The sequence below is a fragment of the Cyanistes caeruleus genome, chromosome 19 (genome assembly GCF_971803275.1).
Source record: "Cyanistes caeruleus chromosome 19, bCyaCae1.hap1.1, whole genome shotgun sequence".
Taxonomy (NCBI): domain Eukaryota; kingdom Metazoa; phylum Chordata; class Aves; order Passeriformes; family Paridae; genus Cyanistes; species Cyanistes caeruleus.
In genome coordinates this window covers 4,718,318-4,740,854 of record NC_141719.1, presented here as the reverse complement: position 1 = coordinate 4,740,854, position 22,537 = coordinate 4,718,318, and the positions used below count along the sequence as shown (strand labels likewise).

The 22,537-nt window shown below is 55.1% G+C and overlaps 1 protein-coding gene across 4 annotated transcripts in view; it reads right to left on the bottom strand.

The window, feature by feature from the left end:
- EVPL (envoplakin) overlaps positions 1 to 21,902 on the bottom strand; it is a 29,222-nt gene extending 7,320 nt beyond the window's left edge. Inside the window, exons 1-17 of one of the 4 annotated variants that reach the window (XM_086856704.1) lie at positions 21,833 to 21,902; positions 15,662 to 15,810; positions 9,934 to 10,033; positions 9,332 to 9,486; positions 8,535 to 8,658; positions 7,779 to 7,904; positions 7,452 to 7,490; positions 6,561 to 6,722; positions 5,907 to 6,014; positions 5,176 to 5,271; positions 4,811 to 4,936; positions 3,829 to 3,975; positions 3,543 to 3,697; positions 2,159 to 2,256; positions 1,439 to 1,620; positions 547 to 725; positions 3 to 141 (exon numbers count right to left, since the gene is read on the bottom strand). In XM_086856704.1, the coding sequence (XP_086712830.1) occupies positions 3 to 141; positions 547 to 725; positions 1,439 to 1,620; positions 2,159 to 2,256; positions 3,543 to 3,697; positions 3,829 to 3,975; positions 4,811 to 4,936; positions 5,176 to 5,271; positions 5,907 to 6,014; positions 6,561 to 6,722; positions 7,452 to 7,490; positions 7,779 to 7,904; positions 8,535 to 8,658; positions 9,332 to 9,486; positions 9,934 to 10,033; positions 15,662 to 15,735 (2,010 nt within the window). In that variant the 5' untranslated portion in view covers positions 15,736 to 15,810; positions 21,833 to 21,902. Of the gene's footprint in view, positions 1 to 2; positions 142 to 546; positions 726 to 1,438; positions 1,621 to 2,158; positions 2,257 to 3,542; positions 3,698 to 3,828; positions 3,976 to 4,810; positions 4,937 to 5,175; positions 5,272 to 5,906; positions 6,015 to 6,560; positions 6,723 to 7,451; positions 7,491 to 7,778; positions 7,905 to 8,534; positions 8,659 to 9,331; positions 9,487 to 9,933; positions 10,034 to 15,661; positions 15,923 to 20,744; positions 20,909 to 21,137 lie in introns of those variants that run through there. The other 3 variants (XM_086856701.1, XM_086856702.1, XM_086856703.1) reach the window with 3 other exon arrangements.
- Positions 21,903 to 22,537: the final 635 nt, after the last annotated feature.

The following is a 22,537-nucleotide window of genomic DNA, read 5'->3' as shown; positions in this document are numbered from 1 at the left end:
ACCTGCAGGTCATTGGCCCGATCCTGCAGGGCATTGGGGGATGCAGGAATGATGCTGTCCTGAGCCAGCTTGGCCTCAAATGTGCTGACAATCTTGTCTGTGTTCTCAATCTGAGTCTCCAGGTTCAGGGCAGCCTTAGCCCTGGGCAGGGGGGAAATGAAGAAAGGTTAGCTATAGAAACCCCATTCTTCTTTTCTCCCTTTGGTGTTCAACCTTACTTAAAATTAGAGCTTCTGCAACATGTCAGAGAACAAGCAACGTGCACTCACACCCCTGTCACGCTGCTCACAAGTCAGATATGCTGCAGTTCACCCCACAGCAGAGTTGGGACACACACCCATTGTGGTGGATTTTCCACAGTGGGGGGATCTGCTCACAAATTACACACGGGATCTCCTTCAGAGGTGTCTTTGATGATGGATGGGAGGTTTCCAGCCTGGGCTGGACCTCAACCAACATTCATACAGATCAAAATCATTTTCTGTCATGCTTCTGTGTTGGCACACCTGTGCAAGGACACTTCCTTCCCTCATGCCCATCACTCACTTCTCGTTGTACAGGCTGGAGAGCATATTGACATCGTTGTATTTGCTCCTGAGGGCATTCAGCGTGACAGGGAGCTGGGAAGCCGAGGTGCTGGTGGGTTTTTTGGAAAGGTAGGTCTCACACTCCTTCTGCAAGGCATCCTTGGCTGCCCCCAGGTTCTCAAGTTTCTTTGTTGTTTCCTGGCACACCAGATGGAAGCACAGTCACCCAACACAACCATAACAGTGCTGCTGTGGAAATGTGTTTCCCTCAGGGGCAGCTTTGGCTGTGGGGCTCAGGGTGTGGTGCCCCTCTCGGAAGGAGCTGCCCCTTGGGGCACAGCCCCATCCAGACTGTGGCTGTCTGGCAGTGGCAGGGTGTGGGAAAGGGATCCACATGGACAGAGATGGAAAAAACCTTCCTGCCTGAGCCTATCCTACTGCCAGAGCCAGATAAATACCCAGAGATGAAGATGTAACAAGCTGCAATACTGCAAACCCAGACCTTGACCAGAGGAAAGGAGCAGGGCTCCAGGGCACTGCCTCTTTTCCTGTCTCACTGACATTTACAGGTCTGTACTTCCCAGCAGGTGAGACAAAGCTGCCCTTGGATGAATTCCCTTTATCCCTTAGTCCCTTTGTTACAGACTGGAGAGTGTAGGGTGACAGCATTCCCAAGACTGGCACCTGCACCACAGCTCTGAAAGGGATGGACCCTCTTGCTCCAGAGGCGAGGGAAGGGCCTGCATTTCCTGAGGCTTTCATGTAGTCCTATTTCAAGGGTTCAAGCCAGCCTGAAACCCTCACATCTGCTCCATGGTTTTCTCCTTTGGAGCATCAGCTGTGTGTTATTTCCACATTCCTGCTCTGGGCCAAGGACACGGCCCTACCAAACTGCTCCTGCTCCAACTCACCTGCTGCTGTTTGATCCTCCTGCCAAGGTCATCTGTAGGGTCACTGTAGTTCACAGGAGACCTCACTCGGTTCAGGACCTCCTTCTCCACCTGGACCAGGTCCTTGCCAATGCGATCCAGGCTGCTGAGGAGCTGGTCAGCTTTGGGATCATCCTGGACTGCTGGAGGGCTCTTGGACAGAGCTGCAGAGAGACACAGCTTAGGTTAATCCCCAGGTTTTAGCTGTGCCATGGTGAGCCACAGCTCCAAAGGAGGGACAAAGCCAAATGCAGACACATCCCTTCTCAGCTTTCCTGGGAGCCTTTGAACTACAGCTGTGGGAATAACACAGATAACCCAGGGTTGGGATTTAGCCGTGGCTGCCTGCTCATCCCACAGCCCCCAGCTAGGGAAGAGAACTGCAAGGGACTCAGATTACAAAGCAGGTTTAATTAAAGTTTCTGGATAGGCACATCCCCCTGAAATCCTAAATACCCTCCAGCTGTTGATGGAGCTGGAGGTCAATCTCAGAGGCTTGAGAAGGGCAGCAGACTTAGTGAACTGCTGAGACAGGAGTCAGGCTGTCCTGCCAGCTGTTCTTTGCCATGGTGGAGAAGGCATCCTCCACAGGGACCTCTGCAGGTGTCTGTGTGTGAGCTGCAGGTGCCTCTGCCCACCCTGGGTGGGTTCTCTGTTTCCAGAGCTGCCTCCAGAGAGGGCTGGACTATCCAGGTGACAAACCTTGCTGGCTGGGCTGCACCTGCTCCTTTTGGCTGCGTCTCAGGGTGCTCTGAACCGCTGCTCGCTTCTGCTTCACCGTGCTCAGTTCCCCTTCCAACCTGTGAGCAGAGGGGCATCATCAGCCAGGAAGGGACACAGCACTGACAGAGCCCTGCACAGCATCAGCTCCATGGCTGTGCTGGGGAGGTGTCCCCAAAGGCAAGGGAAGGTGTCCTCAGTGGCTGGGAGCCTGCAGCCTGTTGTAACTCAGAGATGTCCCTTAGGAAAGGAAACAGCAGCAAGAAAAGCTGGTTGGTTTGAGCAGCTGAGTTCTCCCAAGGAAGCCAGTGTTTCCCACTCTCAGCAGAAGCCACCAAAGCTGGAAATGAATTTCATATGGTTGTGGTGCTTTGCAGGAAACACAAGTGGCTGCTTCTGTGGCTGCTGCACTGGAAGTGCCACATCCCACTTGTAAGGATGGTTCCTGCCTAATGCAACTAGGGCTGGGATCTGCCAGAGCCTGAAGGACCAAAAAATATTTCTGGGTGGGAAAAGACTTTTGGAACCAGAAGGAGGGGGAACAGGAAGGACCAGGCTGGTTCTCATCCCTGCTGTGGATTGTTCCAGTCAAACGCTGTGTGTTAAAACCAGCAATTCCCAGCTTGCCTGGCTGCTGTCAGATGAGGGCTGTCCCTCTGTGCAGAGGAACTGAATTTCTGTTTTAAAACACTAATGAAACCCATAAATCCTGGGATGTGTGAAGAGGGTTACACACTGAGAGCACGATGAAGCAATCACACCCCGTGGCACTGGGGACCCAAGCTCCCACTTTGGGCATTCCTGCATAGCTCTGAGTCTGGGCTGCAGCTTTTCCTCAGCACTTGAGCAGCTCTGATTTACCCAAACACCCGGGGCCATGATTAAAAAGGCAGTGCCAACCTCCCTGCACCACCGCCCCATCCTGTGGGAACATCAGGAGCTGACGGAGCAGGCAGGCAGCAAACCCACACACAGGCTCAAGGAGCATTGCTCAGTCTCCAGCTGGGGCTGGCTGAGAGGAGATACCACAGATAACTCTGTCCTGTTTGGCAAGTCCCAAGTTCCAGACTGATTCTACAGTGAATTTAGTCAAACCTATGCGAATCACATGTTGGGGTGAAGAAATCAAGCCTGACTGCCAGAAAACTCATCGACAGTGAGGTCTGTGAAGTGTGCAGGGGTGTTGAGGAATGGCAGGCACCTGGATGAAATACCTGGGTGCAGGGAAAAATCCCTCTCCAGGAGGGATTTAGTATGAGATAGTCGAGAGGCCTGTCACCAGCTGCTGTTTCTCTGCAGTCAGGCTGGTTAAGACCCAAGAGAGTCTAAATGTCTCTCTGGGTCAGGGTCTCTGCTGCAGACTCACCTGTTGACCTTGTCTATGGACTCAGGGTCAGGAGGAGGGATGGAGAAACAAGCAGAAGGTGCCTCCTGGACCACGCCAGTGCTGCTCTGAACCACCCACATCTCTGGGTTGCTGTTGTCCTTCAGAGTGTACTTGTCCCCTCTGGTCAGCTGCACCTGGACAGGACACAAAACCCAGGGAAAGGCTTGAAAGACAGGTCCTCACACCATGGGGCCAAGATCTGGAGCAAACAGAGAAGAATGCAGCCCTCTGTCCCTTCTGAGGGTGCTGCTAGTCCGGCCCTCACCTCCCCAGCATCCCAGTCACAGAGGGTGTCCAGGGTGAGGGGCTGAGGGGGACGTGTCCTGCGCAGTTTCAGTGGGCTGATCTCTTTGCTCCTTCTCTTCAGGTCAGTGATGCTCTTCTCTGCCTGCTTCAACACCTTCTCCTCGTTCTAGACAAAACAGAGTAGTTGTGACCAGGTTTGGGTAAGGAAGGGTAGGGTCACACTACAGCAGGTATGCTGGGACCAATTATCTGTCCTTGTGGGCTGGAGTCAGATTCTCCATTCTCAACCCCTCCATTCTCCTTCTTCCCCTTCCCATTGCCAGCACCATCCTCAGTTTCCTTTGCTCACAGATCTGCTGTTGAGGACACAGCCTGGGTTAACCTTAGGTGAACCCACACTTTCATATCAGATATCCTGAAGAAGTTTTCCTTTTCAGAAATGGAACACCTGCCAAGGGTGGCTGCATTCCAGTGTCAGAAAGTGCCAAGATTCCAGCATCTCTTGAGAGCAAAGTGTGTTGCATACTTGGGAAGATACCATGGTGAACGTGTCTCCTCCCTCTCTCCAGGGCAAATTTTCCTTTCCTATCTGCATCTCACCCCTGAGGTCAGATTTCTTTATTCCCTCCCTTGCCCTTGGCTCATGAGAGTGCTGAGGAGATGGGAGGATCTCGGATGCCAGTGGTTCACACTCTGCAGGCCCTCTAATCCAAGTGTTTTATGTTGGGGACAACAAATGGCTTCTCCCTGCACTTCTCCTTTACTCTGCTGATGCCTTGGGGCCTGGCTGTGTGTCACTGATGGGGACAGTGCCATCTCAGGGCAGTGTGAGCAGTGTGGATCTTCTGGGCTTCCCCCTCCCCAGCACAGAGCTGGGGTGAGCTATCCCTGTAGGATTATTCACCCACCTCTTCCCCTTCCCCTCTGTCATTTATTGGGGAGTTTTAAACTTTGGATTTGCCCTGAGGTCTGGCTGGTGCCACCAGCCCCAAAGGCCTCACCTCCAGCTGAAGCAGCAGATCTGACACCACCCCAGGGCTGTCTTTGTTGAACTTGCTGTATTTGGTGTCCAGGTCAGAGCTCATCTTCTTCAGGGAGCGGCTCACAGCCTCAGCATCATCCTGGAACTGGAGGTGTGGGTGGGGAAACAGTCAGGCATGGGGGGACATTACTGTCTCCAGGTCCAGTGGGGTCTCTCAGTTCCCAGCACCTCTAAAAGATTATATTTTGAGGGGTGTTTCCCCAAAATACCTTTACTAGGTGCAAGCAGAGGGTCTCCCATCCTCACCCCTTTGCTGTCTCTCTTCCCAGTCTGCCCACTCTGGCCTGACCTGCAGAACCATGGCCCACAGATTTTGCTTTTTACCTTCTTATAGCTCTCCACACTTTTCAGTTGGCTCTCCTGGCAAATGCAGAGATTCAGGAAATTCTGCCACTCATTCTTCAAAGCTTCCTGGTGAGCCTGTGGTAGGGCAGAGCACATCTCAGTGGGTTCCAGTTGGTCCTGCCTCCCCCACCACAGGTCTCCTGTCCTCACAAGTCCCAGAGATCAGAGGAGAAGCAGAGACAAAGCTGTGTCCAGGCAGTGCCTGGTGCTGAGCCTGGGTGAGGACACCCCTTGAGAAGGACCTGGCTCACACACAGCAGCCATCACTTCTCAAGTGGTCTCATCTCCAGTGGTGTTGGGGGCTGAGAGCCCACCTTAGCCTGGCACTGCATCTGCAGGCTTGGAAATACAGCCTTGGAGGCTGGGAGCTGCTTTCCCTTGGGAGAACTCACACCAAAGCTGGAACTTCCTAAGTATGAGGGTGGCTGTACTGATGTGTGTGAGCACTAGAGCAGGAGCTGGTCCCAGCACACAGATCTTGGCCACTATCTCCTGGAAATTTTGGCAAGGGTGAAGACCCTGGACTTCCCTCAGCTTCCCTGCAGGCCTGGAGCAGGCAGAAAGATGCTACAGTGCAGCCAGTGCAGTGTGGAAGGAAAGAGTAACATAACTGCAGGGAGAGGTGAAGGGGTCTCCTCTGACCCACCACCTGCAGCACAGAAACACTCTCATTCTCCCACAGGGCTGAGGAACAGATCCCCTCTCCCTACCTGGATAGGTTTGATGGCTGGGTGCTTCAGCTCAATCATCCTGTCCCCATCATCCTGAAGGTGGTTCACAAACTCCTCCTGGCTGAGCAGCTCATTGGACTTGAAATCCTGGAGGGGAAAAGAAACTTTCTGACCTTGGGAGCATGCAAGGAGCACAGAATGGCCTCCTGGGACAGCAAACATAACAGAGATAAGGCTCCCAAAGCACAGACAGCCTTGTTTGTTTGTTTGTTATAACAGAAGGGGATAGGCAGAGCTAAAACAAATTAGACACACTTGGGCCTCAGAAAGCATCAGGGCATTCATTCAAAGAGCATTTTCCCAAGCAATTATCCCTCTCATTGTCTGTGTCCCAGCACATGGCAGTCACTGGAGGTTGTACTGTGGCCATGGAGGCTGATGTGGCACTGAGCCCTTCCCTTCTCTCTGACCATGGAAAGCCTCCCTGGCAGCTCTCCAGAGTATGATCCCACGTGCCAGCTCAGGGGACTGGAGGGGTCACAGAGGGTCCCAGGGGCTCACTTCCCCCTCTGTTTTGGAAAGCCTCATGCTCAGGGCTGGTGTTGGAGGTGCAGGAGGCTGGGATGCACCCTGCAGAACCAGGCTTAGCCAGTCTTTCGTGGCCAGGACATGCCGGCACCCCCAAGGGCTCACCTCGTACTCCCGACGCACGCTCTGCACATCCATCATTTGGTCACTCCAGTCCTGCTTCAGGATCTTGGTCTGCTGCTCCGTCAGGTAGCCCAGCTCCTTGGTGCAGCCCTGGAGGTGGTGGTAGAGGCTGCCAAGGCTCTGCCCTCGCCAGATGGAAGCTTTCTGCCCACACACAGGACAGAGACAGTGTCAGTGCTCAGCCTGAGGAGTCCCATTCCCCTCCTCCTCTTCCTCCCCAGGACCACAGTCCTGTTACACATCCAGCAGGAGATTCCCAGCAACCTTGGTGAGAAATCTGCCACCACTGGCTCTTATCTGATGGGGCTGCTGTTCTCTTTCCCTCCTCACAGACAAGGTATGTTTGTCTAACCAGAATCCCAGGTGTGGGCTGGTGCCTGGGGCAGTCTCAGAGATGAGATTTCTCACAAATCCCATTTTCAGCATCAACCTTCACGGGCCCAGCTGGGTAAACCCAGAACCTTCTTCCTGGCCACCTCCTTTGCTCTGGCTGCTCATTTCCTCTCTGGAGCCCTTGTTAGGGATCAGGGAAAGCTCCACATTTGCAATCCTGATTTGGATTGTGTGTGGGCTGGGCTGGATTTCCTGCTGCCCTCTGGTCCCTGTGCTCACAGAGGAAACTGCAGATCCATGACCCATGGAGAGGAGAGACATGGATCTCACCCTCAGCATTGCCCTGAGGACAGCAGGAGTTCTTTCAATTTATGTCTATCCCAAGGAGGGAAGGAAACAGGGAAATGATATGAGGGACACAACTTTACTGTGCAAGCCCAGGGGCAGCTCCTGTTCTGAACTGGGCGTTTCCTGCCCATCAGGGATGGTGTTACTCTGCTGTAAGACCCCATCTGCTCAGAAAAACACCAAGAACCTTACCAGCAAGTCCTTGTACTGGCTTTTTAAATCTGCCACATCCTGGATTACAACACAGTCAAGACCAAGGAGTTGAACAACAACAACAACAAAAGAAAAAAAAAAAGAAAAGCTATTAGCAAAACATGTGGTGAATGCTGATGAACTCATTTATGGAATGTGCTTTAGAAACCATCCAGGAGCCACCTCCCTGGCCCCCCATGGCTCTGCAGAACAAGGGTGGACATTCACTGTGAGAGGAGCAGATGGGACACCCAGCCAGACAATGAGCAGAGCCAGCAGGGTCCCCCGTGGGTGGCAGCAGCAAGGAGGGGACAGAGGGTTCCTTACCCCGGAGCGGAGGTTCTTGATCTGGAGCCCGTAGGCTTCGATCTCCTTCTGGAGGATGTTGTGCTCAGCTATTTGCTTTTCCAGCTCTGACATGCTGGGGCCGTACTGTCCTGCATTGACTTGTTTCTGTGCAAAAGGAGTCAGGGCACACACTAAAGCAAAAGGCTTCATTTCAGGGGGAAACCCCAGGCACTGCTGGCAGGGTTCTGGTATCTGATAGAGGTCCAGGAGGAAGGGAGGGGATTTTTTTTTTGTTTCCCATTATTGCTGTTGGTTGCTATTTCCTCAGTCGTATATGGGGACAAAGATAACCAGACCACATAACCCTGGGCTGCAGACCTGAGCTGAGCCAGCCCCCTGCCCATGGTGACATGCATGGGACACACTTAATTACCATTCAGCTTTCAGGGGAATCCAAATTGGCTCCAATCTGGGCACTCCATATACCCAAACCTTGCAGAGTGAAACCCTGAAAGGTAGGGCTGTAAAATCCTAGGAGACATCACCTTCTCCATCCCACAGCAGGACTCTCTACCTGATCCTCCTCTGGTCACTCTTAATCTGAAGAGGTGAATTCAGAGGGTGCTCCAGAGGGTTTTAAGAGGTAGGAGAGTCTGTCCTCCACCCAGAGCCACTGAGTTATTCCCACCAGCTCCAACACGCCTTATGCTGTGCAATGGCTGGCTACAGACAACAGCAAACATTATCTGGCCTGGCAGGAGATGGGAGAAAACATCCAAACCCTGCTGCTGTTACCATCTTTTGGTCCAGGATCCTGGTCCAGTCCACCCTGGGCCCCACCTCGGGGATGTTCAGCTGCTCGTAGAGGGCCCGGTACTCCGCACAGAGCTGTGTCACACGGTCATGGAGCTGCTGGATGCTGCCAAGGGGAAAGGCACCGGTCCCTGGGTCACTCAGGAAGCAGGAGAAACAAGGTGGGCCTCGTGGAGCCCAAATTTCACTCACAAGACCCAGGGTATTTTGCTGTCCCATTGTGGCACTGGCCTCCTTCAGCAATGCCCAGCACTTGTCCTGCTGCTCTCCAGCTTCAGGGATGTCTCAGGAATTCCTACCCAGGAGGATGCTGCAGGGAGACCAGGGCTGTCCCTTCCCAACTAGGAAACTTCCCTCCTGATTGCTACACAGAAGTGCTGGAAGTGAAGGGGATCAAAGCACCAGAAGCCAGCTGAAGCTCTTCTCACACTCCAACACCTCTGTCTCTGTGCTTGCCCAAATTAAAGGTGTTTATTTTAGGGAAGGCAGAGGAAAAGGGGATTTGCCCTGAGAGTGGTGCCACATTTTAGCTCTGCATTTTTCTGGTACCTTTTATAAGGGCTCCCAAAAGATGGGGCCTCTTGGGAAATTGCTCTGGCATCCACTCTGCATACCAGTGTATTTATAATAAATTGGCAGAAAAGATGATTTTAAGGCTAAACTCTGTGGGAAAAGAGTGAAACTACCACTCATGGCAAGGACTGAAGTTCATTCTATGTCCTGAGGAGGTTCCCAATTGCTCAGTGCCCTCATCACACTAGTCCCTCCACTGTACTCACTCTTTCTCTATCTCAGGAGCCTGTGGGTGTTTCAGCCTCTTGGCACGGTCCACATCCAGGAAGAGATCCTTCAGCAGGGTCTCAGCTTCCTTCAGGTTCCTGGCATTCTCTGTCTGGTACTCAAAAGCTTTGTTCTTCTGGTGATTGCTGGAGTCCTGAAGGCCATGGAGACAGAGGAAAAAGCCTGGTTGGATCACACAGACCTCACAACACTTTCCTTGGCCAACACAGAGGCTCTGGATGCTGCACACAACAACCACAGAGGAGCCTTGGTGCCCAGCCCAGCCTCCTGCTCCAGCTCCCTTCCTCCCAGGGGCTTTGTGTGCCAGGCTGGCAGCCTGTGGGGCTGCTGGAGGGCACAGGGCTGTGCTGCCACAGGTGAGGCAGCCTGGGCTGTGCAAAGCCTGAGGCATTGAGCAGGAAGAATCTGGGAGGCTTTGGGATGCAGCCCCAGGGGTTGGGAGGCTCTGTGGGGTGTTTGTTCCTCCCCAGCCTCGAGTCAGCCCCCAAACCTGCACCAGCTTGCACAGAGCAGACACCTGCCCTGCTGTCCTAGACACTGCAAAGCCTTTCACCTCCCACCACCCCCTGCCACAGCTGACCTGCTTGAGTCTGGACTGAGTCTCCAGGATGTCCTTCTCCACCTGGTCAGCATTTGTCTGCATGCGGGAGATGAGCACGGCCAGCTCGTTTGTGGAGGACCTGAGAGAGGGAACAGCAAAGATGGGTGGGGTAAAGCAAAGCTCACTCCATCACTGCCCAGGACCTGCCCCAGGCCTGCTCCTTCAACCCTTTCCCCCACGTCCACTGGGTCTCTCAAGAAGAGTCTGAGCTCTGGCCAAGGGTCACACGCAAGTGGTCAGTGCCTGGCTGCTGCCCTCAGCCAGGAGAAGGCCAGGGCTGCTGTGTTCAGAGTGAGCACTGCTGGGATTTTGCACAAACCCAGCACACCTGCACAACTCCTTGCTGCAGATGCTCAAATTTGTGTGGATTAAAAAAAAAAACATCAACGTGGGGGGAATAGCAGGGAAAAAAATAAAGGGGGAAAAACCTGCTGTAGGATTCCCAAATGCACCACCACCACATCTGGGATGGGAAGACCCAAAGCCACAGACGGCTGGGGGCCAGGGGAGCACCCTGCAAAGGCAGCACAACGTGCTCACCCTGTTTGGAGCTGTTTCCCTGGGTGCCTGCCCTTGGCTGCTGACACAGGTGGCCCTTCAGCCCTGCCCAGAGCTGCCACCCTGTTCCCTGTGAGGCTCTCCAGGCTGGGCCCAGTGAGACACTGGTGAGCCCAGTGGCACCCCCCGAGACTGGGCTGCAGGGGACAAGGACTTGCTATGCAGACCACAAGCCCCTCTGGGTGCTGTAGGCTGTTGTGGTGTTTTCAGAGCTCGGGGAACAGCATAAAGCTGAGTCAGGGCAGGTTTAGGCTGGATATCAGGAAAAGGTTTTGTACCCACAGGGTGCTCAGGCACTGGACGGGCTCCCAGGGAAGTGGTCACAGCACTGAGCCTGTCTGAGCTCAGGGGGTGTTTGGACAATGCTCTCAGCACATGGTGGGATTCTTGGCGTCAGGAGTTGGACTCGATGATCCTGATCAGTCCCTTCCAACTCAGGATATCCTGTGATTCCAAGACTCCAATTTCCCAAGGCCACAGCACACCTACCAGCCCTCCTCACCCCAGTGAGGCTTCACTGAAGGTCCCCAACAGCCACCATTGCTGCCACCACAATGTGGCAGACCCTCGGTGCCACCACACAACCAACAGTGCCATCACAGCCCTAATCCCACCACCACCCTTGGGAATGAGCACCCCTGCAGGAACAGCTGGATCCAAAGCCTGCAGCCAGGCTTGGGATGGTTCCCAACACTCCCTGCAGACAAGGAAGCACAAACCTCACTGCCACCTTTGTCCCCGTGTCCTGCTGCTTCTAACAGCATCTGCCCTGAGGACAGTGCTGGCCCTACCCTGCAGGCAGGGAGAGCACAGCCCTGCCAGGATGTGGGCAGGGGCAGGAGGGTGTGGAGTGATGGCATCACGCAGGGATGGAGCCCTCGGAATGCTGCTGAGGGGACAAAGTTCAGCAGAGGCTGAGTGCTGGGATCTGAGACCAGGAGGAGAGAGTTTGAGCAGCAGCAATGGGACATCACTGAGGGTCAGCTGGAGTGGGGGGACACTTCTTCAGGGCAGCTTGGTACGTCTTGGTGGGAGAAGAAGGTAAGAGAAAGGTGATGTCCTGCAGCAGAGCCACCACATGCTTTCCTTCCAAGCCCCTGAATCCACAAAGGACAGGGGAAAATGATTCCCTTAATGGCTCTATCATTGCTCCAGCTCCTACTCGTGGCTCCAGCTGTTCCACAGTTCCAAAGGCTGGAACAGATGCTGGGATGTTCATTTATTACAGCCCCAAGTGACTGTAACGTGCCAGGGAGTGCTACAGTCACCCCGAGCCAAGCACTGGGGTGCCACAGCTCCTGTTTGAAGTGAGCTCAGCCCGTGTGGCTCCAGAGGAGGCACAGCCCCAGAGCTCGGCTCACAGCATCCTCCATCCCCTTTCCTCAGCTCCTCCCTTGTTTTTCATTTCCCAAGCGTGGGCCTGCAGCTCTCAGCTGTCCTGGAGGTTTGGGGCTGGCAGATCCTCTGGCCATGCCTCAGCTTCCCTGCCTGGAATGCTCCTCAGCAGAGTGAAAGGAGCTGCTGTGCTCGACAGGGTCTAACTCCAGGGATTGTGGAGCCCAAGAGCCCAAAGCAGCGCATCCATCACCATCATTCCCTGCTACAACCTGTGTTTTCTACCCCGTTAATCATCTCTCCTCCTCCATCCTTGCCCTTTCCCGGTGTGAGCTGCAGCGCTCAGGGAGATGCAGCACAGGCTGGAGGGAGCAGCCCAGCAGGCTGGAGCTCTCAGAGGTCCCCCCTCCCCAGGAGGTTACACAATCTCCCACTCATCCCTGACACGCCTGGAATGAGGTGGTGTCCCACGAGCAAATACTTGAGCACCACCCAGATTTCCTGCCCGGGCTCCCTGCGCAGGGAGGAGAATGTGAGTCACGGCTGGGCTGGGCTGGCCCGGGGGACCAGCAGCATCCTCCCCCCAGGGCCGGCTGAACCCTACACAGCCTGGATGGGGAGTCCTGTTTGAGCCCATCCCAGTTTGTCATGTGGCTGTGGATAACTCTCTGCTGCTCTGAGAGGGGAGAAGTGAGGATCCATCCTTCCTAGGAATGGTAGATCACCAACAAAACCCTGTTTATTCCTGCTGGCACTCCCTTCCTGGTTGAAGGAAACACCGGGGCACTCCATCCCTTAGTTCCTGAGGCTGGGCACAGGAATCTGCTTTGTTTAGGCTGAGCCACAACAAAACTAAGAACTGAGAAGATGTCAGCAGCCTCCTGGTCACGGGGACTCAGCCCATCCCAGCCTGTGCTGCACAGGGCACCCGAGCTTGGATGCTGCTGCAAACAGCCCGGTTTTCAGGGAAGCAGGGATGGTTCCTGGAGAACATCACCTCAGGAGCAGCAGGGGTGTGCTGAGAGGAGCCTGTGCAAACCCCCACCCACACAGCCCGTGGTGACAGGGATCACTGTCCCTCCTCGGGGTGTCCCCCTGCCCATCCCTGCCCCATCCCTGCTGCCCCTGGGCAGGAGCTCTCACTCAGCCAGAGCTGGGCCCTGCATTTCAGGGTGAACACACTGACATTTGGGCTGCAGAGAGGCAGTCTGGCATCAGGTGGGATGCAGGCAGCCATGAGCTCATGTTGGACACCCCTGCCCCTGAAACTCGGGTCCAGCTCCACACACAGAGCATGGTGCAGCCACAGCCCCAGGATGGCTGAGGGCAAGGCTGGGCAAAGCTCCTCCTGCTCCTCCTCAGCAGCCAGGGCAGCCTCCTCCCTAGGGCTATCTCATGCCTAGGAGAGGCACAGCACTATTATTATCATTATTAATTGGTTCATTTCTCCTACCACTTTCTGCCTCCTGGACAGTCCAGCTGCACACAAGGGACGCTGTCTCACAGCAACAGGACTGTCCCCCACTCCTGGTCACTCCTGCCAGGGCACTTTGGGCAGGAGCTCAGCACCACCCACTGCAGTCTCTGACCCCTCTCCTGAGTCCCCTCCTCACGGGACTTTTCTTTATGGCCACAGGGCCCAAAGCTGGGTCTGTTCTCCCCGACACACACAGAAGTCCTGGCACATTTTGATTTGCCAGCAGATGCCAGCAGACCACCACTGACCCCCTGCCTGTCCCCAGGGTCACACTGCTCCAGACTGACTGGGGAGAAGCAGAGGGTGGTGGTGGAAAAAGCAGCAATCCCAGGAGACACTTAAATCCCAGGAGATGACTTGCCATCCACCTCCCAAGCCACCCACAACCTTTGTCAAAATCACACCCAGGCACAGCCAGTCCAGCCAGATCCAGTTCAATTCCACCTTCTCAGGAGTTTTCCCTTTCAGCCCTGCAGTGCCTTCACCTAGAGCAGGGCACTTCCAGGATGCTCCTCGGGCACAACCTGTGCTGGCTGATGCCTCTCTGGGATGCACCCACCAAGGGGAGACAGCAAAGAGCCCTGAGAGCTGGGATCAGGACCTGTGGGGTTAATCAGGAACCCCAGAGACAGGGAAGCTCAGCTGCTGCTGAGGCTCTGGCCTTGGGGCCACCAAGAGCAGCTGTGAGCCACCAACATTTTCTTGGGGCCATCTAGAGAGCGTGTGCTTGTGGCTGTTCCTGAGACAACTCATCCACATTCATTTTCTCAGCTACTGTGGGCACTGACCAAGCCCCAGGCCATGGCCAAGAGAATTAGGCTGTGTCTGATGGTTGGTGCCTCCTCAAACAAGCACAACTAGCTCAGTAATTGCTGTGCTCCTGGCTCCAGCCTCCATCCTGCACGGGGAAGAGGAGTGGGGTCTTGCTGGGATGCAGCTCCAGTTAATCTGAGAGGTTCATGCCGGGGGAGAGCTGCCCAAACCCTCTGTAGGATCCTGAGAAATCCCCAGCGTGCTCTGGGATCTGGCTGGGAAGGTGGAGAGATTGCATTAGTAAGGCTGAATAAACCAGAGCCTGACACAGTTCCTGGGCTGCTGGGGAGGTGCCTCACTGCAGCCAGGCCCCAGGCAAAGCTCGGTGTTCAGAGAGCCCCCAGACCTGCCTTTGAGATGGGTTTGTGCATGCTCAGCTCCACTGAAGCTTCCCATGGCAGGGGTCCAGCTCCAGGTCCTGCTCCCTGGGCAGCCCCAACCTTTGTGGGGTCACCTTGTCCCCAGGCCCCGCTGCCCTGCCCAGCCACCCCCTCCTCAGTGGCTGTTGGCTGACCTGGGTTTGGGTTTGGCCCCCAAAACAGCACATCTGGGGGCCAGCACCGTGCTGTGAGCACACAGGTGTCCACACACACAAACACTGTCCTGGACTGCCCAGGAGATGTGGCCAGCACCCCCTTCACCCTGCATGTCCCCTTCTCCTCAGCACAACCTCCCTGGAAACTTCCTCAGCTTCCAACCACAGCAGGGCAGGGACTTCCCATGGAATCAACCAATATGCAAAATTGCTGAGGAAGGTGGAAAATAAACCTGAGTTAACAACAGCAGCTGGAGAGAGGGATGGTCTCCCTGCAGGAGCTCTCCCTCCCAGAGGATTCCCTGATCCTAGGGAAGCATCACACATCTCATTCCCTCAGAACTGATCTCTCCGTAGAATCACAGCCTGGTTTGGGCTGGAAGGGACCTTAAAGGCACTCGGTTCCAAGCCCCTGCCATGGGCAGGAACACCTTCCACCAGAGCAGGTTGTTCCAAGCAGGTCTGAAAGAGGCAAACTCAGCGATTCGAGCTGCAGAGACCCGGCCTGTCCCAGCAAACCCATCCTCACCCACCTCCACCAGCTGAGGAGCAGCAGCACACTGAGCATCCTTCTCCAGGGATCCCAGGGCAGCATCACACCAGCCTCACACAGCCAGGGAATCCCAGGATCTCAGAGCCAGGCTGGGACCTGCTTCACCATGGAGCAGACCCCGCTCCACCCAAGCACAGAGGCTGCTTTTACCCAGCTCCTACCTGCCCAAAAGGGGCTTTTTGCACCTCCCTGCTCAATGACCACAGCTCTGAGCACATCCCAGGGGCTGCAGGACACTTTGGGAAGGAACACAAAGCCCACAGGAGACAAGGACATGTGCCAGGCAGCACATTCTGGTATCTGCTCCCAGCAAACCCCAACCTCCTGCTGCTCCACAGAGGGATGGCACTTAGGGTAGCTCAAAAAACTGGATCACCCATCCCTTGTCCTCCCCCAGGGTCTCACAGCTCAGACAGAGGAGAGGGCTCACACTTACTTGCTCGGTTTGACAGGGGAACCTCTGCTGGGGGAACTTCTGCTCGGGGAGCCTTTGCCCACCCCCTTGAACATGTTGGCCAGGTCCCAGCTGGTGTCCCGGGCTCTGCAGGCTCGTGGTGGGCTCTGGCTCCTGCTCCCTGCTGCGGTCTGTCGGGATGGAAGGCCAGGACTCAGCGAGGGACGCTCTGCAGAGCAGTAAAGAGCAGCTCCTGGGAGGCTCCTCCCCGAACGCAGGTGAGCAGCAGAGATGGAGGCACATCTGAAAAAATGACTCGAAAAACCAGTTTAGGGTGGAAAGAACAGAGCCCCAGAGGGAGAGCGGGAGACCTCGCCCTGGCTCAGAGAGTGTTTGGGCTCACACAGCCACAGCAGCAGCTTTCCAGCAGAGGGACAGAGGGCACTTTGCAGGGCTGGGAACACAACTTGGAGAGAGTGCACTGCAGCCACTGAAGCACATTTTAAAGCATCTCCTTGCAGCATCTGTTTAAAACGCTACAGAACAGCAGAATCCCCACGGACAAAGCCAACCAAGCACTTCCCAAGGTGGCAGCAGCAGTTTGGGAATCAGCAGTTCTCAGAATATGGTGTTACTTTGCAGTCCAGCAAACTTGTGGCCCAGGCTCAGCACAAGGTGGCCCTGGCTCCCAGGAAAACACCAAAGGCTCACAGCAGAGGGAAAGTCGGCAGCTCCAGCATCCCAGGAGCCCCAACTACCGGGATCCAGGCTCTGGGACAATCCCAGCCCCAAAATCTGTGTCTGAGGCTCTGGCCAGGCACCCTGTCTACACAAGACCTTAAACCAGGCTTTGCCCCTGGACAACTCTTTCAGAGTCCCAGGTGGCTCCCAGTAAGCTCAGCAGCACCCTGGCATCCCTGTGGCTCCTGGGGATGCCCATCCAGGTGCAGCTGCCAGTAGGGCTCTCCCTGGCCACAGCCAGGGCTGGTTTCAGACAAAGCCAAGTTCAAAGGTCCCCACAAACCAGGAACCCTGTGTTTCAGGCTGATCCAACACAGATCCCACAGCAACATGGCATCTTCCCAATGCAGGACCAGGGAGGGACGGCAGAGGATGGAGGAGGAAGGGGACAGGAGAAGATGGGGGTCACAGCCCCCACCTAAGCACCAGCGAGACACCAGTGATGCCAACACAGGCTTGTGGCTGTTCTTCACCTGTTTTGTGTGGTGCAAGGACAACCCAGGAGCAGAGGAAAAGACTCAGGGTGCATTGTCCCTTCCTGGGTGACCTCTTTGTCCCCTTTAAATTTAAATCACACTTGTCTCAGAGAGGGAAAGACACAGACAGGATGGAAAGTGGCTGCTGAGAGAGCACCTCTTTGCCATTGAGATCCCACTGACCAATGACAGCAGTGATGTTCTCTTACCAGAGCTGCTGGAGGCTCCAGGAGGACCCCCAGACCAGAGCCAGTCCCTGGCACTGGCACTCAAAGACTTTAAGTGACCTGAAACCTTGCTAGAGATGAGAGTTGGAAGCATTTGATTCCACACAGACCCAATCTTGCACCCACACAAAACGGGCTGCTGTTTGCATGGGCCAGGAGGGGATTAATTCCTTCTAGGTTAAAAGGAAACTAAATTAGACAAGATCAACTGCCTGTAATCCCCTGGTAAACAGCCCCTGGCACAGGGAGGAAGTTCTAAGAATTAGCAGCAGGAGTAAACCAAGCAGATACCAGCACAGCCCTCTGGACAGCCTGTTTCCTGAGCCATCCATCACCCTGGAGCAGCCTGGAGCCCACAGCTGGGGCTCCTCACCTGCACAGCTCAGGACAGCACCTTCCTCTCCTCTGTGTAACAGGACACTGCTGTGATCCTTCCCCAGCCACGTCCCAGCCTGGCCAAGATCCCTCAGAAGGACAGAGCGTTCCAAAGGCCACAGTCCTTGCTGTTGGCCCTGTGCACACACAGACACACGCCCTGGCAGCTGCAGCAGCCTCTGTGCCACACAGACAGGGCAGACAAACATGGGGATGATCTCTGGGAGGAGAGCAGCGTCCTTGGCAGGGCACCTGGCCACTCACAGACCGTGTGAGGCACGAGCTGGGAAGCCAGGCCAGGTCCTGCCTGAGCCCTAGTCCAGGAGTGATGCTGAGCACCCAGCACTGAGCTGCCTCTCCCTCACTCAGCCAGACAGGGGAGGAGGGCAGGCAGAGTCCATGTGAGGGGCAGCTCCTGGCTGCCTGCTCATGCTCAGAGAAGCAGGGCTCGCCCAGCCCTCAGCAAAACTCTCTCCCAGCCTCAGGAGGAAAGGCTGGCAGGGGAAGCCAGAGGATGGCTCAGGGGTGATGGGTTCTGCCAGCCCAGAAGGTTCTGCTGCTGCCAGCTTGGCCTCCCCTGCTCTGTGATGGACACCAAGATCTGCTCAGGGGAAGGGGAAATCGCTGCAAGAATCCTCAGGGGATTATGACAGATCCTCACACTTGTGACAGGCACTGCTGGATTCAGCCCAGGTCACTTCCAGATCCTCCGTGGGTTTTGCCTGGACTGGCCCGAGCCGTGCCAGGGCAGAGCACGGTGGTTAACCCAGACCCTGCATGAAGCAACCAGCAAGGAGACCAGTTCAGCCAGTTCTCCACCAGAGCCACCCACACGGCTGCACCTGGCACTGGGAGCTGGGCCCAAGGTGCTGGGCAGGACCTGCCTGCCCCTGTGCAGCTGGAAACCTGAGCACAGCTCTGGGAGACCATCCTGACAGCATTGCCAGGGGTCCTCATCTCCTGACCCCATCTCCTGGCCCCTCCAGTCAGGCAGCCCCATCCCAGCTCCATCTCCAGCAGGATCACTCTGTGCTGCAATGGGACCAAGCTCCCTCCTGCCACAGCTGGCAGAGCTGCTGTCCTCACAGGAGATGGGTCGGGGTGGGCAGCCTTCTTTTCATCCCAGTTGTTCCAGCCTGGAAATGCTGCTGCTGATCCAGAGGCAAAACCAATCCCAGAGCAGGTTGTGCCTTGCCCAGGCACATTCCCAGCTGAGCTCCAGCTCTGTTTGGGGCTGAGACGCATTCCTGGGGGAATAGACCTGGGGCTGGCTGCTCCTGCAGGGCTCCAGACACAACAGGAGGTGGTATGGGAAGTCACACCATAATCACTTCATTGGTTTTCCAGACCAGGATTTATCCCCGTGGCCGGGAGCAGTGCCAGGATGCAGATGCCTGGTTTTACAGGGCACTCACACAGCCAGCAGCTGCCTCTTGCTGCTCACACAGCTCAGTAGTTGCCTGCAGGGACAGATAGCAGGCACAGCTGCCTAGAGGACCTCGGTGAGCACTGAACATTTCAGGGCAGGAAGATTTCAGAAACCATCCTGGGCTAACCTTTCATAAGAGATTGGCAGAGGCTGGAGGATGATGTGCTGTCGCTATCAGCTTGGCCTCTGCTGGGTTTTTAGAGGAGATGGCAGGTGAACATGGCCCACAAATGATTTACTCTTACCTGTGAAGACCATTTGCCTTCTTGGATGACAATGAACTTGCCTCCTCTGTCCCTCTCCCCTCCTGAACACCCTCGGCACACCATTACTTTGGATCAGTTTTCTTTCCTTTTCACCTCCTTGCTTTTGAACTTCTTCATTCTCAAACTCAGCCCCCCAGGACGGGATGCAACAGAATCTGCACTGCACAAACCCACCATGCCCTCACACCAGCCAGAGCTGCTTCTGGGCAGACACTGCAGGGGAAACTCCACTTATAAGGTCCTAAATGACTCTATAGAGTAGTGGGTGCCACAGCAGAGCAAGGGAAGGATCTTGACAACAAATTTAACCATTGGGAAGTAGGAGGAGAAACACAGGAACAACCAGAGAGCACAGATGCAGAGGGTGATTGGGGTTTGGTCTCCAATTGTTTGGCACCTGGAAACAGCCCAGAGCTGTTTATAAAATACCTATGGAAAAGCAGTTTGTGCATCTCCTCACCCTGGATGGGCCCTGCTCAGGATGCCCTATCTTTACACCAAATAAAACCAAGGGCCTGTCTCACCAGCAGCACCCACCAGCACATCCCCAGGGAGCCCTCTGCATCCACGAGGGATGCTCTGCTCTGTGGAGGTGCTGCTTGTTTGGCAAAAGGGCCAGCAGGTACAGGTAGCCCAGGCTGACTTACAAAGGATACTGGCTCCTTGCAGCTGGAGATTGAGCCTGTAACACTTGAGCCGACCTCAGCCACAGGGAAACCCTTCTGAGTGTCTGAAAAGCCATGGAGAACAGTGGAGCATGAAATCAGGGTCCCAGACACCACCTTGGGAGGAATCAGAGCCTGGTCCCACACACTCATCAGCCTCTGTTTGCCTTGCACCAGGGATGGCACCTTTTGATACAATTCCCATTGCAGCCCTTTTCCTCCCTTGTGCAGCAGTTTTCATACTCCACAAGCCAAAGGAATCTCCAGAGCCTCAGAACAGCCTAGCTGAAAAAACTTCCTCACCACTAGGATAATAGGACACTTGATTTTCTGGAGTCTAAAATTACTGGGTCCTCAAACTTTGTTTTGCTTTGCCTTATCTTTGCCAACTGATAAGCAGAGGGGAAGTGCCAAGGCCCCAGGACTCCTCCCTGCAGGTGGAATTAAGACCCATTAAGGAGCTCCCCAGCCTGCGGCAGGCTCAGCACAAGTCAGGGGGATGTGGAAGCAGAGCCAGCTCAGCTCCAAGGGATCTTTCCCCAGAAACCAGAGGTGCCCCAGTCCAGCACAGCACAAATGGGCAGCCCTTGTCCTGCTCCTTTGGATCTCTCTAAATACAGAGGACATTCCCACCACGCCATCTCCTTAACAGCCCAGTCCCACGGCTATTGGGGACTACTCATCACCAGACCCTTCAGACATCAAAAGGACCTGCCTGCTTCCCACCCCACGGCCTCTCCAGGCTCATTCCAGCATCCTGCAGCTCCTTCTGAGTTCAAGCCCCAGAGCTAAGGAGCAGGACATCAGGGCAATTCCCCGCAGCAGTTAACGCATTAGCCTAATTTTCCTCTCCCCAGAGGATTAGCAATGCTGTAATAGCACTAAATAAATTCACTAATGGCAGATTCTCAGGACACTTTGTCTGGAAAACTTGCTTATAACTTACAGGATGCAGCCTGCAAATTTGGCTTTATTATCCGGTGACACGGCTGAAGGGAGCTGCTCCCAAACAGCGATTGGATCTGAACAAGATGTGTCCTAGATCATTAACGAGGCAATGAGGTAATTAAGCACCTGCCTGGAGAGGCAGCCTTCACACACATGGCAGAGCTGGAGAAAGAACCCATGGAATCAGGGTGGGAGATCAGAGGTTTTGGAGTTTCTTTCAAAGCTGCTTTGCCCAAACAGGAGTGCCCTGGAGAAGGGACCATCCCCTGCAAAGGCTGGGATGAAGCACCAGGCACGCAGCCCGTGTTGGGATGATGGAAAGTTAAACACGAGGGCAGGTTTGCTCTCCACACTCAGGTGCAAGGCAAAGGCCCTGCAATGTGCAAAATACCTGCAGGATGGTGTATTGCAGGTGGTGGCCAACTGAAACACATGCTTGGAGCAGCTCACAGATGTTCCTGCTTGGGAGAACAACCCCAGCACAAAGAAGCAGCAGGCGCTCAGAAGAGGGGCCCAGGCTGGAGCACCCCATCCTGCAAGACCTGGAGGCCCTTAGGAAGGATCGTGCTTTCAGACACCCTCCAAATCAAACCAAGCTCCTGAAACGGCTCTGCTTGCACCACAGGGAGAGGAGAGAAACCCTTCCAGGGTGACTAAGGCAGGGGACAGAACGGTGACAGCCCCTGCAAAACACCTCCCAGCCCATCCGTGAGGGCAGAGGGTGCAGCAGCCATTTTGAGCCAAGAGGCCTCACATCCCAAACTGCAGCTTCCAGCCCAGAGCCCCAAATGCTTTTCAATCACACATAAACCTCCTGCAAAGCTCCAATTGTGAGCTGCTGTTGCCTGACTCAGCAGCAAGTGCTTCTGTGTCACAGGCAGGGACCCGAGCACGATGAATGTGTCTGCCACAGCTAATTCTGCGTGGCCAGGCCTCGCCTTCCCCGACTTAATTTGATGCTCTGAGAAAATTAGACGTTCTCCTGCTTCTGTGGAAAAAGGCAAGCTCTGAAGGTAATTCAGAGGCTTTGATGCTGCTCTTTAGTCATTCGGGCACCACAGCCCCGGCATCGCTCCCTAGACTGACCACGGGCAGGGATGGGAGTCACTAATCCTCATGCACAGCGTGTGAGCCTGGGGCAAAGCGCCGTGTCTGTGCTGTGCACGGCCAGCAACGTCCTGCAGCCCAGCGAGGCAGAGACAAAATCATTTCCAGAGCAAGAATTTTGACTTTAATAACGGCAGCACCTCGGGTGCTCAGCGGTGGAGGAGTTTGACGAAGATCCCAGTGTGGCAGTGCCTGGAAATGCCAAGTGCACACTTGGACCTGGGTCTGGATTTGAATGGATGGCACGGGGGAACACGAAAAACGTGCCCAGGGCCGCCTGCACACAACAGACGTGTAAATGATACCCTCTGAAAGTGGTTTTAAACCTCCCCCTCTGAGCCATTACTGCTTTTTAGGGCAGAGGTGGGAAGGTTTTCAGCACAGGGGGAGCTGGTGCTGCTCCCAGCCCCAGGGTCCCACCAGGCATCCCCCGCTCCCAGCCGGGTCACACAGGGCTTCTCCTTGGCAGGAAAACCGCCCTTCAGCCATTGTTCAAAAACAGCAATCCCATTCTGAAGAAAGAGGAGCAGCCACAGGGTCAGTATCACATCAAATCACTCCTTTAGTGAGTAAACGCCTCAACAACACCCTGGCTGCAGGTACCTGCGCTGTCAGGGCAGCTCACAAGAGCTGGGAGGGAGCACAGAAATCCCTCAGCAGATGCATCTTCTCCCAAGGATCAAC